Raw genomic sequence first — 21,258 nt, forward strand, 5'->3', positions numbered from 1 at the left:
GAGAAATAAATCTAAATGTAGAACTAGTAGAAGAGATAGTTCTAATTTTTAAGGAAAATATACTAATATAAGAATCTAATATATAAATAAGACCAATTATAACACATTTTTCTACAAATATATATATGTATTTAAAAACATATGGTATGTAAATATATAAGTAATTAAATAAGTGAAAAATAATTTGAAAAGTAATTTCAGCTTGTTTGCGATGGATCTTATTTATATAGAATATAGAATACAGTATAATGACGAAATATATGATTGTATGATAAATGAAATCATAGAATATAGAATACAGTACATTGACGAAATATATTACTATATGATGAATTATTATTATTATTAAGTACGAAATAATGAAGTGTGTTGGTTACATTATACAAATGTCAGATGATGACCATAAACGAAGCCAAACAAAAAGTTTTTGTTATGAATTTTATTACTTTATCTCAATTTATCTCAAACTTTATCTGTATAGGCTGTCACCATTTTAAGTAAAATAAAAAGAAGTTATGATAAAGATAAAGTAGATTGATTCACTTATCTTTAGAAAAGTATATTTCAAAGAATCTTCAATATTTCTTCTACTTCTAATAAATATGGTAAATGTATATACATCATATAATATGAGATAATGTATCTTCTTTCACGCTTTACTGAGGAATATTAAAATAATATAAGTTCTACGAGATTCAATTGGGTCGCCTTCGCAAATTTAAGTGCATCACAGTGGGCGATATATATTTTCGATCGGAAATGTTCATATTTGTATTAAGATGCGCTCTTTTAATTTAACTTAGAGTCGGTTCTGATAATTTCGTTACAAATATTGTATAATTAAAAATAGTACGTTTTTTAAAGCAATTTAAAAAAATTAATAAAAATTACATTTTAATTACAATTAATCGAATTAAAATAATTCCAATAATTTCTTGAAAATAATAATACCAGTAAAATCATTACTCTTCATTTAATATCATTGTAGCATAACTTACGAATGAGTAAGACCAAGTCACATTCACAGCATTTATCTCCGCTTAATAAGTTTGTTTCCACAACCTAACACGTATCGACACTTAAGCGTATCAAAGCATGAAAAGTATCTGCACTTGGTAGTATCTTATTGTACAAATGTTGCATATTAACTTAACAAGAGTTTAAACCAGTTTGAAGCGCATTTTAAGCGGTTTTCTGTTTCTGTTTTTGTTTGTTACTTGCTACTTCTTGGTACCATGCAACTTGAAAATATTTCAAAACAAAAATCAAAATCAAGTTCAAGGCTTGATTAAGTTGAAGAGCTTCAAACATATGATTTGTAATTGAAATGTTTATTAAAATAGCTTGAGAGAATATGAATATAAACTCGAATATTTTAAATAATGAAAAATAATAAACTTTTAATTAAAATATTTCTTTTGTGTGTATTCATTTGGTTTCGACTTTACTTACTTTCATTAAGTCCCCGTTACTTGGCACATTTTCATAAATTAACCCGACATTCTTTCAGTTCATAAAAATGTTAAGCACCATTCATGCATATTCAATAAACAAAGCCACAGCAAAACGTAACCAAAAAAGAATAGATTCTTTTCGAAATGGGGGCGGGCGTAAGCAAAGTATCGATCATTTTGGCGTGAAATTTTTCAAGTTTGTTTTGGAATTTCTTCTTTATATATTTTCAGATGTTCTTATTGTTATATTTTGTATTTATTTCTTGGAAATTTATTCGCTTATATTCTATTCAACAATAAAGAAATGAAATGAAATTTGATATGAACTATTAGAACTTTTTTCTATATTGGTTTCTTTCGATTAGTGTAGATATAATCAACACGATTTGCTACCTGATCTTATAATTAACAATGTCAATTATTCCAAGTTCTATAAAAAAAATTCTTTAAATTTGTGCCAGTATCTTAATTTTTGTTTAACACTTTTGGGTAAAAAACAACACAATGTATTAATCAACTTTTTTTAGAATATTTCTTTACTTCACAATGATACCGATACAAAAGAAGCTTGAGGCCTCACAGAATGATACCGATATCTATTTATTCTAACAATGTTTTTCAAACTGTTGGTTACATTGATTTAAGTAAACAAGACTTGTCCCTATCTGAAAGGAAATGGGACGAATATATGCATAATATATGAACAATATGTGGTAGTTTTTAAGTAATTTTAAATTATTAGTAATTTTTCGTTTCAATATTATACAAACAAGACGTGTGTTCATAAAGTAACAAGAATTCTTAATTTTCTTATTTCATCTTCAGTGTTCATTCAATGCCTTTCAAACTATTGTCCCTCTTTTGGTATGTACTAGTTTCAGTTAAAAAAATACTATTGGTGGTAATGTCTTGATTTGTTTGTTGGTGGTTCTGTAATTTTGCTTTTATCCCAACCATTGTTGAAAAATCTTGTACTTGAAAAGTCTTTTTAAGTAACAAAAATCGAAAAAAAAACTCGTTAGGTGCCATGACTGGAAAATAGAGCGATTGGAATGTTACAGTACTTTATGTATCACGACGTGGTATTAGATAAGCAAAAAATTTTCACAATAAATTTTATTGACTCTTGTTTCATGTCCAATAAGTTTGTAAAAATCGGTTCGTATAAGCTACAGGCCTTTAACATTTCTTTAACAACCTCAGTAATGTTAATTTTTCTATTGAGTATTAAAATTCTTTTCAATTTTCTCTGCGTTTTATCATTGATGGAAATTTTAAAACGGCCAGACTTGACAACAAGACTCAATGTCTTTTCGAATGCAATTTGTATCAATCATAAACTTCTGACTGTGATATAGCATTGAAGTCAAAAATCCTTTCATATGTTTTTAGCCCTAAATTTTTTTTTAAATTTTATACACACTTTATAACTAAGTTATAAAGTTTATTTTATATAAAATTAAAAATTTTTAAATGCAAAAAACAAAAGAATAATTTCTTTCATCGACCGACCAGGTTGATTTCTTCTTGAAATTTATTTCCGGGACCACTCGTTTATTTGGATAGAAAATGAAACTCTACCGACAACAACTTATAATATATATATATTTATTTATATATTGTATTTATATATAATATAAGTAATCAGTTGTTGTGCTTCCAACACTGCTTTCTCATGGTTTGAAAAATGCATATGAGTTTTGCATGATAATGAGTAACTGAAACATTACCTAATTTTGATAAAAATCAAAATACACGTAAAAATGTTATAAATTATTTTGCGAATTCAAAACTTATTATTATACATTACAATTATACATTACAAACATTGTAATAAACTTTTTTCTTATTTTAGTAAAAGAAAATTTGGAAGTTGATAAGGGAACTTGGCAGCAACACGTATTTTAATGTGTTTAGAATGTATTATATCTCAATATCGCAATAGTGTATTTATTAAACCAATAAATATGTAATAAAAAAATATATTAAAATAAATTTTATATTACAAACAAATAAACTTACAACATATACTTTATAAAATATTTATATTTTCTTCTTCGCAGGCTTAACGAATTGGATATGACATAAAAGCCACATCTGTAATTGCAACACATATAAGCAACATTGAGTAAAAGAAGTATTTAAAGCACATTTATTTTTTACCATCAAGCAACATGAGCGCAATTGTAGGCGCTGCTACAGCAATCGGGGGCGCCGTAACAGCAGCAACAAGTACAAGTTGGTTTATACCAGTATTAGTAGCTGCAATAGCTTATTTTCAGTATGAAGAAATAATGGATCCTGAATCGAAGCCTTATGATTTGGCCAGCGATGAAATACGTGACCATTACGATTTTATAGTAATAGGTGCGGGATCAGCGGGTGCAGTTGTAGCTAACCGTCTCACAGAGGTAGAGAATTGGAATGTACTACTAATCGAAGCAGGTGGAGATGAAACTGAAATATCAGATGTACCATTACTAGCTGGATATTTGCAGCTTAGTAAAATGGATTGGAAATATAAAACGGAACCTTCAGGCAAAGCTTGTTTGGGTGAGTAATTCTATTCGTATAACCTTAAGCATGAAACTAAAACTAAAATAATTTCCACTTTTAGCTATGAACAATGGGCGTTGCAACTGGCCGCGTGGTAAAGTACTTGGTGGTTCTAGCGTACTTAATTATATGCTTTATCTGCGTGGCAGTAAAATTGATTATGACAATTGGGAGTCCATGGGCAATCCAGGTTGGGGTTATCGTGATGCTTTATACTATTTTAAAAAATCAGAAGATAATACCAATCCGTATCTGGCAAGCACACCGTATCATTCGACTGGTGGCTATTTAACAGTTGGTGAAGCACCTTTTCACACGCCATTAGCAGCAAGTTTTGTTGAAGCTGGCGTAGAGATGGGATATGAAAATCGTGATCTTAATGGCGAGAAGCAAACCGGCTTCATGATTGCACAAGGCACAACAAGACGTGGTAGCCGTTGTAGTACAGCAAAAGCATTTTTAAGACCTGCGCGTCTACGTCCAAATCTACACATTTCTATGCATTCACATGTTACACGCATCATGATAGATCCAGTGACGAAACTGGCTTTTGGCGTGGAATTCGTTAGAGATCAAAAAATGTATCATGTACGTGCAACAAAAGAAGTAATACTCTCTGGTGGTTCTGTTAATTCACCACAACTGCTAATGTTGTCTGGTATTGGACCGCGTAAAGAATTAGCTAAACACCATATACCAGTAATAAAGGAATTAAATGTTGGTGAAAATATGCAGGACCATATTGGGTTAGGCGGTTTAACATTCTTGGTTAATCAACCCGTTTCCATTGTGGAAGGACGTTTGCATTCCATGTCGACTGTTTTGCAATATGCTGTTTTTGGTCAAGGTCCATTAACTATACTTGGTGGCGTTGAAGGTCTTGCTTATGTAAATACGAAATATGCGAATAATACAGTTGATTGGCCTGATATTGAATTTCATTTCGTTTCGGGTTCTACAAATTCTGATGGTGGTTCTCAGCTACGTAAAGCTCATGGATTAACAGAGGGTTTTTATAATTCAGTATTTGAAAAAATAAATAATCGCGATGCATGGAGTATTATTCCAATGTTATTACGTCCGCGTAGTGTGGGCTCAATTAAATTGCGTAGCGGCAATCCATTTGATTATCCTTATATATTTCCAAATTATTTAACTGATGATTATGATGTGAAAACACTTATAGAAGGTGTTAAAATTGCTGTGTCAGTTTCACGTACGAAAGCTATGCAACGCTTTGGTTCACGACTTTCGACCATCAAATGGCCTGGTTGCCAGCATTTACAATTATTTACAGATCCATACTGGGAGTGTATGATACGACAATATACAGTAACTATATATCATCCAGTGGGTACATGCAAAATGGGTCCGTATTGGGATCCTGAAGCTGTTGTTGATCCACAATTACGTGTTTATGGTATACGTGGTTTAAGAGTTATTGATGCTAGCATAATGCCGAAGTTGGTTAGTGCGAATACTAATGCGCCTGTCATAATGATTGCTGAGAAAGGTTCCGATATGATTAAAGAATTTTGGATTAAAAATACAATTCTATAGTTTTAAGAATGATTGGGGTTTATAAAGGGGGTTTTTAGTTTTAGTTTAAGTAGATTTAAATTTGATATTATATTTAATTGATTTTATATTGTTTTAAGTATCTATTAATTAAAATTTTTATTTATTATTTTAATGGATTATTTAATTTTTTGGTATTTATTTCATGAAGTTAAGTGGTAAATCATATTTATGAAATTTATCTAAATGTCATTATAACTTACATATGAACTAATTGAATGCTAGAATTTACAATAAATTCAATTATTAAAAACATTTTATACTAAATTTAAAAATTGTACTATTAATTTAAGATTCTATGGCAAGCATAAATCAAATTAAGATTTAATTCATTATTCTAATAAATATTGTGAGCGATAAAAGACAATTAACCGTGTTATTTTGGCAACAGTCACTGATTTCACTTGCGTCATTGTTACTTAGCTTAATCCTGCTGTTTTAGTTCTTTTGCAACATTGGAAAAGATCATTCAGCATTTTAAAATTATAAAATGTTTAACTGTCATAATTATGACGATGAAAACAGTCACAGCATAGGTTATACCCACAATGGACCAAAAAAAAATAGGTTGATAATTTCAAACGCTATTTAACGCCGTTTCAGTTCAATAATAGGGATTTTTTATATGTGACATGTGACAAGGGATGAAACATAAATCCGTGACTACGCATCTAAGTCTAATTAATAGGGCGGTAAAATGTAAAAAATTAGTACAGCAAATGTGAGCTAATAAGGTTTTGGCTGCATTATTTTATGTTATGCATATCTAGTTTTGCTCTAGCTGATATCGATTTGCTTCCACAGAAGATTAGAAGGAGCTGACTTTTGGTTTCATAATGGAACTATGTTGTTGAATATAGACGAATTTCACTTGAAAGATGTTACTCTATCAGTTATTCTACAAAGTTAATTTATTAAAAATGGTATATTAGTCGCATATACCATGTTTAATTGGTATCTTTAACTAAACATGAAATAGGAATTTACCATTTTGCGGCAAACAAAAAAATATAAGATATTTAAGCAATAAAAATGTTTAAAATACAAATTGTTAATTTGGTGTCGAGATTAAAATTACAAATTTTAGAGATGAAATTTATTATCAGTGTTCTCATATCAAGTATTAAAAAAAGCACTACTACTATATAACCACAAAAAATATCTGACATTTTAGTAAAATATTTTTTTTTTCAAACTTCAAATTTAGTTGTGATAACTTTTTTGAAAGTTGAAAAAATGCTTATTAACAGTCGCAAAAGCTCAATAATTTTAACAGAATGTATTAAAGCTTTTTCACATATGTTAATAACATTAATGTTAAAGATTTTTGTAATGTTAACACAAATACTTCAGCAAATTATTACAGTTTAAGGTATAATATATGTATTTTGAAGTGATAATAATTTTATTAATTGAAAAAAATAAATTAGATTTTAATTATGAAATAAAAATAATTTTTCTAAAGTAATTAACTTAAAATATGTACTGAAACAGTTTTTTTAAAGCTATGCTGTTGTTATATATTTTTATTGATTTAAAATATATTATATTTATTATAATATATTTTCAGAATTGATTAATATAAAAAATGGAAAATTAAATTTAATAAAATGAAAACTGTACAGATTACTATTATATAATATTTGAATCTTTTGTTAGGATCTGATTTCCTCCTTTTTAGGCGGATACTCACTCTAACAAGCACATTATTCTGTTACCGAGTTGTACAATAGACAGTGGACATATTTTAAATGAAAATAATAATTTTTTCAAATGTTTAAGTGCAAAAAATACCCCCTTACACACCCTTTTGAGCTTTTCGTATAAAATATTCTAAAGAACTTTTAGTGAATCCAGGAAAATAAAAGCAAATGGATGAAATTGGTCGTTTATATCAAATAGAGATCATAGAATATATTCAAACATCTCTTGAATGCATATTTTTAAAAACATTTGTAATATAATTTTGTTAAAATTGAAAAGTAATTACAAAAATACAAAAAAAAACTAAGAAAGTAGAGAGGTTTTTTCGAACAGTAGTGAACTACAACAACAAAAATTTTATTTTTTATATTATTTTAGTTAATTGAATTTTTGGCTGACCATATAGCTATTTTGAGTATTGCCGAATACCCATCATCAGTGGTCTTGGAAATAATTCTTGTATTTAATTATTTGTAAATAATTATTTTTGAGACTGCAAGCACCAGGATTCGAACTTAGAAAGTAGTAAATAACCTCTATGTAAAAAGACTATTTTTGTCAAGGGTATTTAAGGATTGTATATTGTATAAAGTAATTATAAAAATACAGAAAAAATATAAGAAAGTAGTAAATAACCTCTATGTAAATGGACTATTTTTGTCAAAGGTATTGAAGAGTTGTTAATAAATTTTTTTGTTTAATTACATTATATATTATTATTATTACTATTATTTTTAATAATTGAATGATATTTTATCATAACTAATTATATTGCCAAATATTTGCTTAAAAATTATTTTAATTAAAAAAGGATAATAACAATATTTATTTTGAAGCTTTTAAAATATTATAAATATTATTTTTTATTATATAAATATATTTTAAATGTTAATTTTTTTGTTGAATGTGACTTGTCTTATAACGAAAAAAAAACTATTTATAAGTTAGAAAAGTTCGAACAGTCATATATATACAAAAACAAAAATTTTAATTAATTTATTGAAATTGGTTGATCGTATTAACGCTGTTTCGAGCATTGCCAAGTACACATCATCAGTAATCTTAGGAAATATTCGAATTTTTATTTAATTATTTATAATGTAAATTATATACGGACTATAAAGTAATTAAATAAAAATTCAAATATTTTCTAAGATCATTAATGATGAATACTTGGAAATACTCAAAACAGCGTTATATGGTCAGCTATATTTCAATAAATTAATTAAAATGTTTGTTGTTGTTCTTCATTACTGTTTGAAGCATTTTAAGTCATAAATATTTTTTATTTTAATTATTTTAAATATTAAATTTACTTATTTTCTACCTATGAACAGATTATGAGTAAACAAAAAAATACAAAAAAAAAAATAAATTTAAATGTGTAAAATTGTATTTTTGTTATAAAGATATTCACAGATTTAATTATTATTAACATATAAAACATATATATAACAGTGAAACAGCGTTATATGGTCAGCTATATTTCAATAAATTAATTAAAATTGATGTTGTTGTTTCTTAATTACTGTTTGAAGCCTTTTAAGTCTTCAAATTTTAAGTAAATTTTATTAAATTTACTTATTTTCTACCTATGGACAGATTGTAAGTAAATAAAAACAATACAAAAAAAAATTAATTTAAATGTGTAGAATTGCACCTTTGTATGGTAAACCAAATTATCTTAATTTTGGTCTCTGTCTTTATTTATACAAAGAACATTTTTAGATTTAAGCAATTGTCTGTTATCATTTAAAAATATAAATTCTAATAAATGCGATGATATTATGCATTTTTATAACCTTTTAGTTGTGTTTTGATATATCTTAACAATCTTTGCACAGCAGTAAACATATATAGACAAAAAAAAGCCTTAGTTGTGTTTTGATATATCTTGCCAATCTTTGCACAGCAGTAAAAAACCTAGTCGCGATTAGATAATATAAAACTTTATTTCTCTAAGATAAAAAATTAGTATCAAAAAATAAAAATTATTGAACTTCCCTAAGTGCATTTTAAAACAATAATCGAAAATTGTTTGAGTTCAACAACATCTGTGAACGAAGACTTGAAAAAAATGTTGCCGCACACTCTCCACGTACTTTTATTTTTAATTAAATTATAATTGTTTTATATTTTGATTATTTCAAAGGCATAAAATCGTGTTATCTTGATAAAAACGTTAATGCGAGTAAAACCGCGTGAGACGTAAAAAGATACTTTAAATAAAAAAGTAGCAACAATGTTAAGTAAATAAAAGAAATATTTACGATGCAGCACAAAAAATAAATGAATTTCACTTTCTACTCAGAATCGGGTTATCAGTCCGAATCAGCTTACGATGAATTGAGCAGTGGCCGGCCTAGAAGAAAAAATTGAATACATTTTCGAAGTGTTGAAATATGAGAAATATTTGCGGTTCGCTTTTTAGTAATAAGAAAACATTAAAAGACCTCATTATATTTGCCAGTATTTTTGGTTTAGCTATCATTATTTGCTGCGCTCTGGTGGTGTTCGGTGCGACGATAAACAAAAATGCAGCTGAAACGGATAAATGCGCAACTGAGACAGTCGGTGTGACAGATGGTTTAATTAGCAATTTATTTTCAACTATAAACGCCGCCAAATGTGAACTATCCAAACCGGAGTTATGGCCTAAAGATTATGGCAAAGTAGCTCTGACGACACAGTTAGATGCGTATGACTTCGTTATAGTTGGTGCAGGCTCAGCTGGTTCGGTTGTTGCAAGCCGCTTAAGTGACAATCCTAAATTGAACGTTTTAGTTTTGGAAGCAGGCGGTGATCCACCTTTGGAAGCTGAGGTACAGAATTTTATATTCTATTGATTGTTTTAAAAATTAAAACATTTAATTTAAATTATTCAATATTTTTACACACTAAGATTATTGGTCTCTCATCAACACTGCATCGTACCAAATATTTTTGGACAGATTATGCTGAAAGGAATCAAAATTGTTGTCAAGCGATGAAAGATGAAAAATGTTATTGGCCACGTGGTAAGATGATTGGTGGCACAGGTGAAGTAAATGGCAATATATTCCTATTAGGCCATCCAAACAATTTTGATAGATGGGTGTTGTCGGGCAATGACGGTTGGTCCTGGCAGGAAATACAAAAAATCTATAAAAGAGCAATAAAACAAATGCCAAATCAATTGAACTCACAAGGTAGACTGATATTAAATAATTTTGACCCACTTGAAAACTATGACGAACTAACTGAAATGATATTCAACGCCACAAATGAACTTGGCTTTCCACAAATAAACAACACTATTGACGGCATTAAAATTGGTTACACCCAAAACATATTGGCAACTGTCGATAATGGTCTACGCATGAGTACTGGTAAAACATATCTGGCTAAAGTGGAACGTATAAGAACAAATTTACATGTCATTAAAAATGCATTAGCGACTAAAATACATTTTAGCGGTCAAGGCAAAGCTACTGCAGTAGAGTTCATTTTACAAGATACGTACAAGTTCAGAGTAAAGGTAAATAAAGAAATTATATTATCAGCAGGTGTTATAAACACACCTAAATTATTGTTACAATCTGGTATTGGACCACACGCACATTTACAAAAGGTGGGCGTGCCATTAATAAAGGATTTAAAAGTTGGACAAAATTTACATGATCATGGTATGTTGCCGTTAATGCTAAAATTTGGTCAAGATATTGCTTTACCCATTAAGCCCACGGATATGCAAAGTATTTTTGATTTTTTTACACAACAGAAAGGTGCTCTGGCCGCAAGTTATACCCTTATGGGATTTATAAATAGCAAAAATTTTAGTAGTTTAAATACCGAACCTAATCTACATTTGGTTTCACACACCTTAAAAGCTAAAGGTGACCCAGGTTCGTTTAGTTTCCTTGGTATAAAAGATGAATTAGTTCAACTCTTTGAACTACAAACACAAAATTTCACTTTATTACAAATAATGGGTTCCCTTTTACTACCTAAATCACGTGGTAGTGTTATGTTGCGTACTTCAGATCCAACAGCACCGCCATTGATTATTAACAATTACGGTAATCATACAGAGGATAGAGTCACATTACTGCAGTATGTACGTTATGTGCAGAAATTGGTTGAAACTAAATCGTTTCGAAAGTATGATTTAGAGTTGGTCCATGTACCAATACCGGAATGTGATAGAATTGCATATGATACGGATGAGTATTGGTACTGTTACGTGAAGTACTTTTTCATCAGTTCTTGGCATGGTGTGGGTACTTGTAAAATGGGTCCCATTAAGGATACTACAGCAGTTGTCGATGCAAGATTAAGAGTACATGGTGTAAAGGGTATTAGAGTGATTGATGCGAGTATAATGCCTGATATATCAAGTGGGAATACTAATGGCGCAACAATAATAATTGCGGAAAAAGGTGCGCAAATGTTGCAAGAAGATTGGAGTTAACAAAGGAAGCAAGATTAGTTAAGTTTTTAATTAGTGTTTTAAGGTTACAGAAGTGTTTTAAAATTAATTAAAATAAATATAAAAATTATTGAACAAGAAAATAATTAATATAAAAAACATTAAATGAAAAAGTTTAAAAATGTTTTTATTAAGTTCATATAGAAAATATTGTACAATTCATTTTTTTGACAAATTTATTTGTTTAAATTCAATAAATATGTTGTTGAACTGATATATAAGATGTTTAATTAAAATAATAAGGCAAATAAGTAAGTTTTTCAATAATAAATAACGGTTTTGGTCACCGACTTGAAGACCTACAGACAAAGTATAACGCATAGAACAACATCCGATCTTTAGACTGAATTCAAACAAAATTATTTCATTTAAAATAACTTCAATTAAATTAAGTAAAATAAAATAATATGAAAAAACAAAATAAAATGAAATAAAAATAAAATTAAATAAAATTAACAAAAAAAATAAAATAGAATATAATAAAATGAAATACATATAATGAAATAAATAAAATAAAATAGAAAAGCATAAATTAATATAATAATAACTAAAATAAAATAGAATATAATAAGATAAAGTATAATAGAATAAAATAAAATAAAATAGAATAAAATAGAATAAAATATATACCATTAAAATATATAATATAGAATAAAACAAAACAAAATAAAATGAAATAAAAATAAAATTGAATAAAATAAACCGAAAATAAATAAAATAGAATATAATAAAATGAAATAAAATAAAATATAATAAATTAAAACAAAGATAAATAATTTAGAATATATCAAAATAAAACATAATGTGATAAAATAAAATATAATGGAATGAAATAAAATAAAACAAAATATAATAAATTAAAACAAAGATAGAATATATCAAATTTGATATATAAAATAAAAATAAAATTAAATAAAATAAATGGAAAATAAATAAAATAGAATATAATAAAATGAAATAAAATAAAATATAATAAATTAAAACAAAGATAAATAAAATAGAATATATCAAAATAAAACATAATGGAATAAAATAATATAGAATAAAATAAAATAAAATACAAATAAATAAAATAATAAAATAAAATAAAATAATATATAATGACATGAAATAAAATAAAATTAAATAATATCAAATTATACTAAGTTTAATTATATTATATTTATATTATAAATATGGTATCAATATTATAATATTAATTTATATAAATTAAATTATATTAAACTGAATTATATTGAATTAATGAATTTAAGAAATTTTATTAATTTAAAATACAAATAATTATAATTAAATTAACTAAAATTTACTAAAATTAAAATTAAATTATATAACATAAATAAATAAAAATAAAATTAATTACTATAAATAATCTGCCAAGAATCTTAACTCCATTAGGGGTTATTGAAGAACAAAGAAAAATTTAATTCCAATATATATCCTGTTTACTTTTGATGTGGTCTGAATAATAACTAATATAATTTAATATATATAACTGACATAATATTTTTCTAATATATATTCTCTATAACAAAATAAATATAGATATTTTATACTGTTGAATATCTTAAAATAAAATGAATCACTGTGATATATCATCTTTGAAAAATACCTAGAATTAAAATCAGTAACGAGCATAACAGCCCAAAGACTTTAAATTAATAGAACTTGGGTTTGGTTGTTTTAAATGTTCTCGAATTACAACGATAAACTTTTAAATATTGATAAAATAATAGTGCGAAACTCTTGTATATTTATAGTTCCACGTTTATCAAGTGTCCCGAAAGTTCCTAATTCCCCGAAAGTTCGATGAAAATATGATAAATAGATTTTGAATTATTTTGTTGAATTTTTGAAAAATTCAGGGGGAACCTGCGGTGATTACGGATTTTGGTCAGTCAATATGATATTTTGTGAAAATCACTTTGTTTTTATTTTACTTGGGAATTGTTTTATATCGGGAAGTAATTTAATGCCAATAAATCAATTTATTTTTATAATTCACCATCTACTTAATATTCGGCTATTAAAACCAGTCTTAACAAATTTTAAATGTATGATAATAATAAAAGTAATATATATATAATATATATAATATAGTAATATAGTAATATATAATATATATAGTAATATAGTAATGATATATAGTAAATTAATAGTAATATATAATGTAAATTAATAGTAATATATAATGTATAAATTAAAATTCTTAGAGATTTAAAGATAAATAACATAAAGGTTTTTAGATAATAAGATAACAATAACATAACAATAGTGGAAGTTCCATCACCTTGAAGAAGTCACTACTTAAAGACAATAGAACTGTCTTTGAATGAATGAAAATGTAACTGAAGTTTTTTTTTTATTAAATCAGGTGTACACATAGGTTAAAATTTTGTAATGCCGAAAATTAGTTCGAAAAAATGTAAACAAGACAACGTGAATGACAATAAAAACAGTTTTTTAAATTTTGCTGATTTCTGCTAAAAGTATTTTGTACAAAATTACCGATATTGCAATTATATTGAGTAAATTTGTCAAAAAGTGAGAAATAATTTTGAAAAATTTACTAAAATATTATAATGAGAAGCTCAATTTAAAAAATAAACTCTTCAACAGACCAGTTCGGTTTCGGTGTTACTTGCAGACTGTATCAGTTTTCCCATTCAGAAATATTGATAAAAATGTTGACGCTTGACACGATGGCCACATTGTGGCGATTATTTGCTACTGTAGCACCAAGTGCTGTGTTTCTGGTTATGTTACATGAAGGAGTATTACAATACAGACCCGATATAGTCGATCGTCCAAATCGTGTACGTCCAACAAGAATTGAACATTTGCGAAAAACATATGATTTCATTATAGTTGGTGGTGGTTCAGCGGGTTGTGTACTGGCTAACAGACTTTCCGAAGTAGCAGAGTGGAATATTTTACTATTGGAAGCTGGTGGTGATGAACCCTTTCTTGGTGAGTTACCACAAATGTATCCAGTTTATCAACATAGTCCATGGGACTGGCAATATAGAACTGAACCGTCAGAACGTTACTGTTTAGCACATCAGTATGAACGATGCTTTTGGCCGCGTGGTAAAGTATTGGGCGGTTGTAGTGCTATAAATGCTATGATGTATATTCGCGGTAATAAACGTGATTATGACAATTGGGCTGATTCGGGTAATGTTGGTTGGAGTTATGATGAAATTTTTAAATATTTTCTTAAGTTGGAAGATATGCGAGTGCCAGGTTTTGAAAATGATGAGTTTCATAATCGTGGCGGTCCGCTTACTATAGAGAACTATAGATTTCCATCACCATTATTGGACGTATTTTTACTATCAGCTAAGGAACTAAATCTGGTAAGCTTGTGTCTATAAAATATTTAAATGCAAGAATTAAAATTTTTAATGTAAATTTTCACAAATAAGTTAAATCCTTTTGGCGATTTTAATGGACGTAGTCAGACTGGTTTTGCAGTGCCTCATGCCACTTTGCGCGATGGTCTACGTTGTAGTGCCAATAAAGCCTATTTGCGCCCTGTGTGGCGACGCCCCAATTTGGATATTTTGCTTAGGGCATTTGTTAATAAAATTATAATAAATCCGCATACAAGACAAGCGAAAGGGGTTGTGTTTGAACGTTATGGCTTACGGTATGTTGTACATGCTACACATGAAGTAATACTTTCTGCTGGTAGTATTGCTAGTCCACAATTGTTAATGTTATCAGGTGTAGGACCAGCAGAACAACTCGAAGCACATGACATTAATGTAATACGTAATGCACCTGGTGTTGGTATTAATCTGCAAGATCATGTTTCATGTTCTGGTGCTACTTACACGATAGACAATCATGTCACTGGACACAGACTGTCCTTTATAGTTCCAGAAATGTTGACAGTTAAGTCTGTGGAAAATTTCTTATTCAAATCTACTGGCTTCTTTTATGCAATGGCTGTTTGTGAAGTCATGGGTTTTATAAATACTAAATATCAAGATCCGCAAGTGGATTGGCCAGATGTGCAAGTATTTATGGGCAGTTATGGTTACGGAGTAGATGGCGGATTGGTTGGACGGCGCGGTGCTTCCGTTTCACTAGAAAACTTTGTCGACGCATTTGAACCTATAGTATATAAGGATACATTCGTTATTGCGCCACTGCTAATGCGCCCAAAAAGTAGAGGTAGAATTGAATTACAATCTAGAGATGCAAAAGATCATCCGAAAATTTTTCCGAATTATTTTGATCACCCAATTGATATGGCTGTAATGGTAAGTGCTAATTTAATAAAAATCTGTTTCAAGTAGTCAGTTTTTTTATTTCTTAGGTAGAAGGTCTTAAATTCTCACACAAAATAGCACAAACTGCAATTATGTTGCACATTAATGCTACCTTAAATATTTACGAATGGCGTAATTGTCCAGATACGGAGTACTTGAGTGATGCATTTTGGGAATGTATAGCACGTGTTTACACACAAACAATATATCACCCAGTAGGCACCTGTAAAATGGGTGTTCCAACCGATCCCTTTGCAGTAGTTGATCCAAGATTACGTGTTTACGGTATAAGAGGACTACGTGTTATCGATGCAAGTATAATGCCGACTATCCCTACGGGAAATACTAATGCACCTACTTTGATGATTGCTGAAAAGGCTGCTGACATGATTAAGGAGGATTGGCTTTAATTGGCTTGGTTTCATTACTAGCAACGTTTTAAATTGCAATTTCATAGTATAAATAATGATTTTTATTTTATTGCTTATATACATTACATATAGAAATATGCTAGATATACTGTATCAATTTTAAGCTTAAAAGTAACTAATATGTACAAATTAGGTCACGATAATATTAAATTAATATTTGAAATATGCAAATTATTAGAATGCTTTTATATATTTTTTATGGTGTTTATATAAATTCATATATAGACGACAAAATAAATTAGATGAAATTAATATAAATATCTGAATTGCGTTTATTGCAAAACAAATTGAATAGTTAACGATATTTGTTATATTAAATTTTTTAATTTTAAAATAAAGAATTTTGTTTTATACAAAAATATATAAGGATTTACCTCAAAAATAATGTTTAAATTAAGTATTGGTTTTTTATAGTAATTTGGTTATATCAATTCTTGAATAGTTGAACAAAGCATATAAAACTTATCAAACTATAATTGAACTTGAAAAAGTCATTGGGATTCCTCTCCACATGAGTCAAAGAAATTTCAATTATAACTGATATTATTATTATTATTGTCTCATAAGTTGACATATTTACAGTATTATATATACATTACGTTCAATGCTCAATGTACAAACTGAGATAGAGGTTGAAAAAGGAACCATTGAATTTCTTTCATCTTTTTGATTTTGAAAGGTATATTTATTGTCAGAGAAGTAGGGTGAGAGTAAAAACAATATGTCGGTTCAAATTCGGTCAAGAGAGCCAGTTTGACGAGCGCAAGACACTCTACATAACATAGCCCTATGTTTCTTCTTCTTAAATAACTTGAGTTGCTAAGTGCAAATTACTTACACTTTCAAGGGAAAAGCTTTCGGTACTCAAAGTTTTTGAACACCAATAATGTAAACTTCGAATATTTAAATTTATATCTTAATGTTTATACATTTGAATTGACTTATTATTAATTTCTTATAAGTTTATTATTATTATTTACTATTAGTGAAAGATTCACATGGCTTAAACATGTTCAACTGAAAAAAATTAACTGTGCCAAAATTCTTTATCCCCGCTAACCGCTATTCAGAAATAAAAATCTCAATGCTAAGAACAGGAAACTGATATATAACCAAATAATTCATCCGTCACTTCTATATGGTTGTGTAGCGTTTAGCAAAGCTTCAAACACTACTATCCGCCAGCTAGAAATTACACAAAGCCAGGCTCTGAGAAGACTTTTCAAAGTACCATGGTACATTAGGACGAATGACATCCTTAGAGACCTCAAGATAGATCCCATCAATAAATACATAAAGGATAGAGCCTTAAAATTATTTGCCCAAACTGACAGGCTTACCAACACCGCGTTATCAAATTTTAGAATGGTTACAGGCTCCTCGGGAAGGTATGCAGATCTGAGGTCAATTATTGCTTAGTCTGATGAAGTGATAAACAATAATCCAGTCAAGGCGTTTTAAAAATACCTGTACTAAGCTTCAACTTAATATTAGTGAATAATATTATTAGCTTAAATATATATAAAAATTAAAATAAATGTCATTTTTCTTTTGTTTTACGTTGATGTAAAAATTTTATGTGTTAACCACACAATGGAATAAATGAATAGGGAAGTAATCAACTAGTAAGAGAATAACAGATATAGCGATTAGCTCTCTCAAGGTTGATTCGCAATGGATTAAGAGTGTCTAAATAATCCGCTTAAATTTCTGTTTTTTTCATACACAATCAGTGTTTTTCTCAGACTTTTCTTTTATTAAATTATAAAACATGATCGATGCATTTCTTAAGCTTTTATTCCATTAAAATAAATAAAAGTAATATGTAGTATTCACTTCTAGTATTAATGATTTTATTGTAGGAACCAAATCACTCTAAATATTTTGAAAAATTTTAGAATTTTTAAAGATACATTGAAGTTTACAGAAGTTACATTTATTTTTAATGTCTGCTTAAGTGTTAAATAATAAAGAAATTAGTTTGCTTATAAGCCTTGATTTAAAGAATAAGCGCATAATTATTATAATTAATTCAAAATTCATTTATTAATCATATAATTTACTAAAAAAGCGCTTATATACTGATACCTCTCAATCTGATAATGTAATGTCTAGAAATGGACTGAAAATGACAAACGCCAACGACATATGATGGAAAATCCAAACCATTCATAAAGCAGCAAAGATCTAATCAAAATCACTAACTTTAACTAGACAGGTTAACTTTTTTCATTTATTTTAATAAATTATCATTGGCAATGATTCATATTTTAGATATGTTAAGTACAATCATACAACAGTGTTTAAATCTGTATAGGACTTTTATAACTCAGCTATTTATTACATAGTTAAGATATAATAATCCTATTTAATCGAATATTAAATCCCAGATTTACCAATCGAATATTACCAATCGAAATAACTAAAACTGCATTAAAAGAGCATCTTGATTGAAAAAATTGTCCTAGATTTACCAATCGAAAAACCATACATTTAAATCTCTATGGTTCTCTCTGTTTTTTTCTTTCTTTGATATATAAGTTTTGAAGACATACATTATCTTCTATTTTATAGAACATAGTTTTTTCGATTTGAACTTCGCTTCCTCTATTTTCTTCCATCAACTCCTTAGGAGGGTAATATCTTAAGATCGTACGCTTTAAAGAGAACACATATTAAAATTCGAACTGTTACTTACTCTACCACATTTTAGAGTATTTTACCAGAACTTATTTGAAATAACAATTTTCTATAGTTTAACTGCAACACTATTATTATTAGTATCAATATTATTTTAAAACTCAATAAAATAGATTTTATTACACATTATTTTAATTTTTATTATTGAACTAAAAATTCTACTAATCTCAAAACATGAATTATATATATATAATTTATCGTCTCAAGCCACTATTCATGGTCATTCTGATAAAATGTATTGGCGCTGGTAACTCCATTCTACCAGCAGCAGCTGCAAAGCTAGTAATTTGTGGTACTACGGAATTCACATTTGCATCTGTAAAGAACAAAATATAGCACGCAACTGGGTCAAGTACGTCCACAACACTACTGAAATCACATGTTTACCTGTTTGAGAAGTTACCGTACCGACGGTAATTGTCGACGCTTCCGTGGTTGGCTGTGTGACTCTGATTGCTGGAATCTCTGTCAATTCATTAGGATTAAGTAAACTTAAGGCGCCATTTAGATCACGATTTGGTTGCGAAAAAAAATATTCCAAACTATTTCTAATGTTGGTCAGAGTTTCCTGTATTGGGATTTGTGCTTCCGCATTGGGCAGTTCACTCACAGTCACCAACAAGAAGGCGACTAAAATACCGTTGAACGCGATCGAAATTTTACGCGACATTCTTGCTGCACGTTTCAAATTATACTGCACTTTACAATGCAAAAAATTTGTTAATTTTTTTCAAAAATTATTAAAAACGTTTAAATGTTTTAACAAATCTGTTGGGAGCATTAATCAACTGTAGTCCGAATTTGGTTACCAAGTCTCGCTTTTGCTCTTTGTGGCAAAAAATTTTGTAACCCTCAACGCCACGAAAAAAAACTGGTAAAACTTGAACTTATTACAATTACTTCGCAATCGTTATTACAAATTGAAATTATATTCATTTAATACTCTTTTTTTTTACTGAGTTTAATTTTTTGTCATTAAATAATTTATTCAAATAAATAATATCTGATCTGATCTTTTCATCAATTTCAAACATTCAGACTGCAAATGATGAATAATAATGCGGCGAGTAATTTGCATTTTACAGTACACTCACTTAATTATTTAATTAACTAATTGTGAGTTCTTAAAATATTTGTTCTAAATAAATGCACTCAACTTCTAATGAGTTTAATTGCATAGAACTTGCAAAAAAAAAAATGTTGTCTTCCAACAGTCCAACAATTTTGCGGTAGTAGTTTATTATTTTATTGCTTTATAATAACTAATACCTTTTTAATAACCTCACATCATGACCTATTCTATAAATGACTTTATTCTCTAATAGAATAATTTATAGTATAATTAAAATTCATTATATATCAATATTATATGATTATGTTATAGTGACGGAACCGACTGGGAAATTAAAATAGGAATAGCAGGGTTATCTTAATAAAACATTTTTCAACAAAGCGTATAAAAAATTATTAAAGCGAATTGCTTAATATTATTGAATAATAATATTTAACAATTTATTCACTATTCACTGTCCAATTATTATTTTAGAGTACAGATGAGACTGGAGTTTTTCCAATAAAAAAAAAATGTATTAATCAAGGAATGAATATTAATTAATATTCACATATGTTAACCTTGTAAAAACTCTATATATCAATATAGTCGTATTATTCTGGTACGCATTTTATATTACACATTATATGAATGTTAGTTAATGCCAATACTCGTTATAAAGTAGCGTAGTGTTGTAGTGTAGTGTTCACTACAAATGTAAGATTAATTGGTACCCTCACTTCAACTCTCTTCGTTGTATTACGAACTAAAAGATTCCACGAATACTTATGCTACTAGATAGCAGATATCTTTCACGCCACCACAATCATTTTTCTAATATTCTACATATTAAAAAACTTTCTACTCTGTGAGTAATTTTTTAAAAAGTCCTTTTCAAACTGACGAGCAGAAGTTATTAATTTTTCTTGTTTGCTATTTAACATAATTGGAGTTATATTAACCCGCTTTATATATCATATTCTCAACATTTCTTAATACTCAAAATTTTTTTATAAATAACACAATTGACTTCCTCACT

At 28.1% G+C, this 21,258-nt stretch overlaps 4 protein-coding genes across 6 annotated transcripts; 3 read left to right on the forward strand and 1 right to left on the reverse strand.

The window, feature by feature from the left end:
* Positions 1-3,516: 3,516 nt before the first annotated feature.
* LOC119669478 (glucose dehydrogenase [FAD, quinone]) lies at positions 3,517-5,595 on the forward strand. Its single transcript, XM_038079382.1, has 2 exons — positions 3,517-4,007; positions 4,072-5,595. The coding sequence occupies exons 1-2, from the start codon at positions 3,629-3,631 to the stop codon at positions 5,568-5,570; spliced, it is 1,878 nt and encodes a 625-aa protein (XP_037935310.1). The 5' UTR covers positions 3,517-3,628; the 3' UTR covers positions 5,571-5,595.
* A 4,032-nt stretch (positions 5,596-9,627) lies between these two features.
* On the forward strand, positions 9,628-11,815 carry LOC119669914 (glucose dehydrogenase [FAD, quinone]-like). 3 transcript variants are annotated; one of them, XM_038079968.1, is made up of 3 exons: positions 9,628-9,710; positions 9,777-10,114; positions 10,195-11,815. In XM_038079968.1, the coding sequence occupies exons 1-3, from the start codon at positions 9,695-9,697 to the stop codon at positions 11,740-11,742; spliced, it is 1,902 nt and encodes a 633-aa protein (XP_037935896.1). In that variant the 5' UTR covers positions 9,628-9,694; the 3' UTR covers positions 11,743-11,815. The 3 variants fall into 3 exon arrangements, with proteins under 3 accessions (XP_037935896.1, XP_037935895.1, XP_037935894.1); XM_038079967.1 differs by having other exon boundaries at positions 9,633-9,722; XM_038079966.1 differs by having other exon boundaries at positions 9,633-10,114.
* Positions 11,816-14,425: 2,610 nt separating this feature from the next.
* Positions 14,426-16,526, forward strand: LOC119669486 (glucose dehydrogenase [FAD, quinone]-like). The gene is made up of 3 exons (XM_038079394.1): positions 14,426-15,116; positions 15,186-16,028; positions 16,085-16,526. Exons 1-3 carry the CDS (start codon positions 14,442-14,444, stop codon positions 16,445-16,447), a joined length of 1,881 nt encoding a protein of 626 aa, XP_037935322.1. The 5' UTR covers positions 14,426-14,441; the 3' UTR covers positions 16,448-16,526.
* Positions 16,527-19,323: 2,797 nt separating this feature from the next.
* Positions 19,324-20,027, reverse strand: LOC119669497. The gene is made up of 2 exons (XM_038079405.1): positions 19,556-20,027; positions 19,324-19,484 (listed from the first exon to the last, which is right to left on the reverse strand). The coding sequence occupies exons 1-2, from the start codon at positions 19,836-19,838 to the stop codon at positions 19,363-19,365; spliced, it is 405 nt and encodes a 134-aa protein (XP_037935333.1). The 5' UTR covers positions 19,839-20,027; the 3' UTR covers positions 19,324-19,362.
* Positions 20,028-21,258: the final 1,231 nt, after the last annotated feature.

This window comes from Teleopsis dalmanni, chromosome 1 (assembly GCF_002237135.1).
Source record: "Teleopsis dalmanni isolate 2A chromosome 1, ASM223713v2, whole genome shotgun sequence".
In the NCBI taxonomy this organism is placed as follows: Eukaryota; Metazoa; Arthropoda; class Insecta; order Diptera; family Diopsidae; genus Teleopsis; species Teleopsis dalmanni.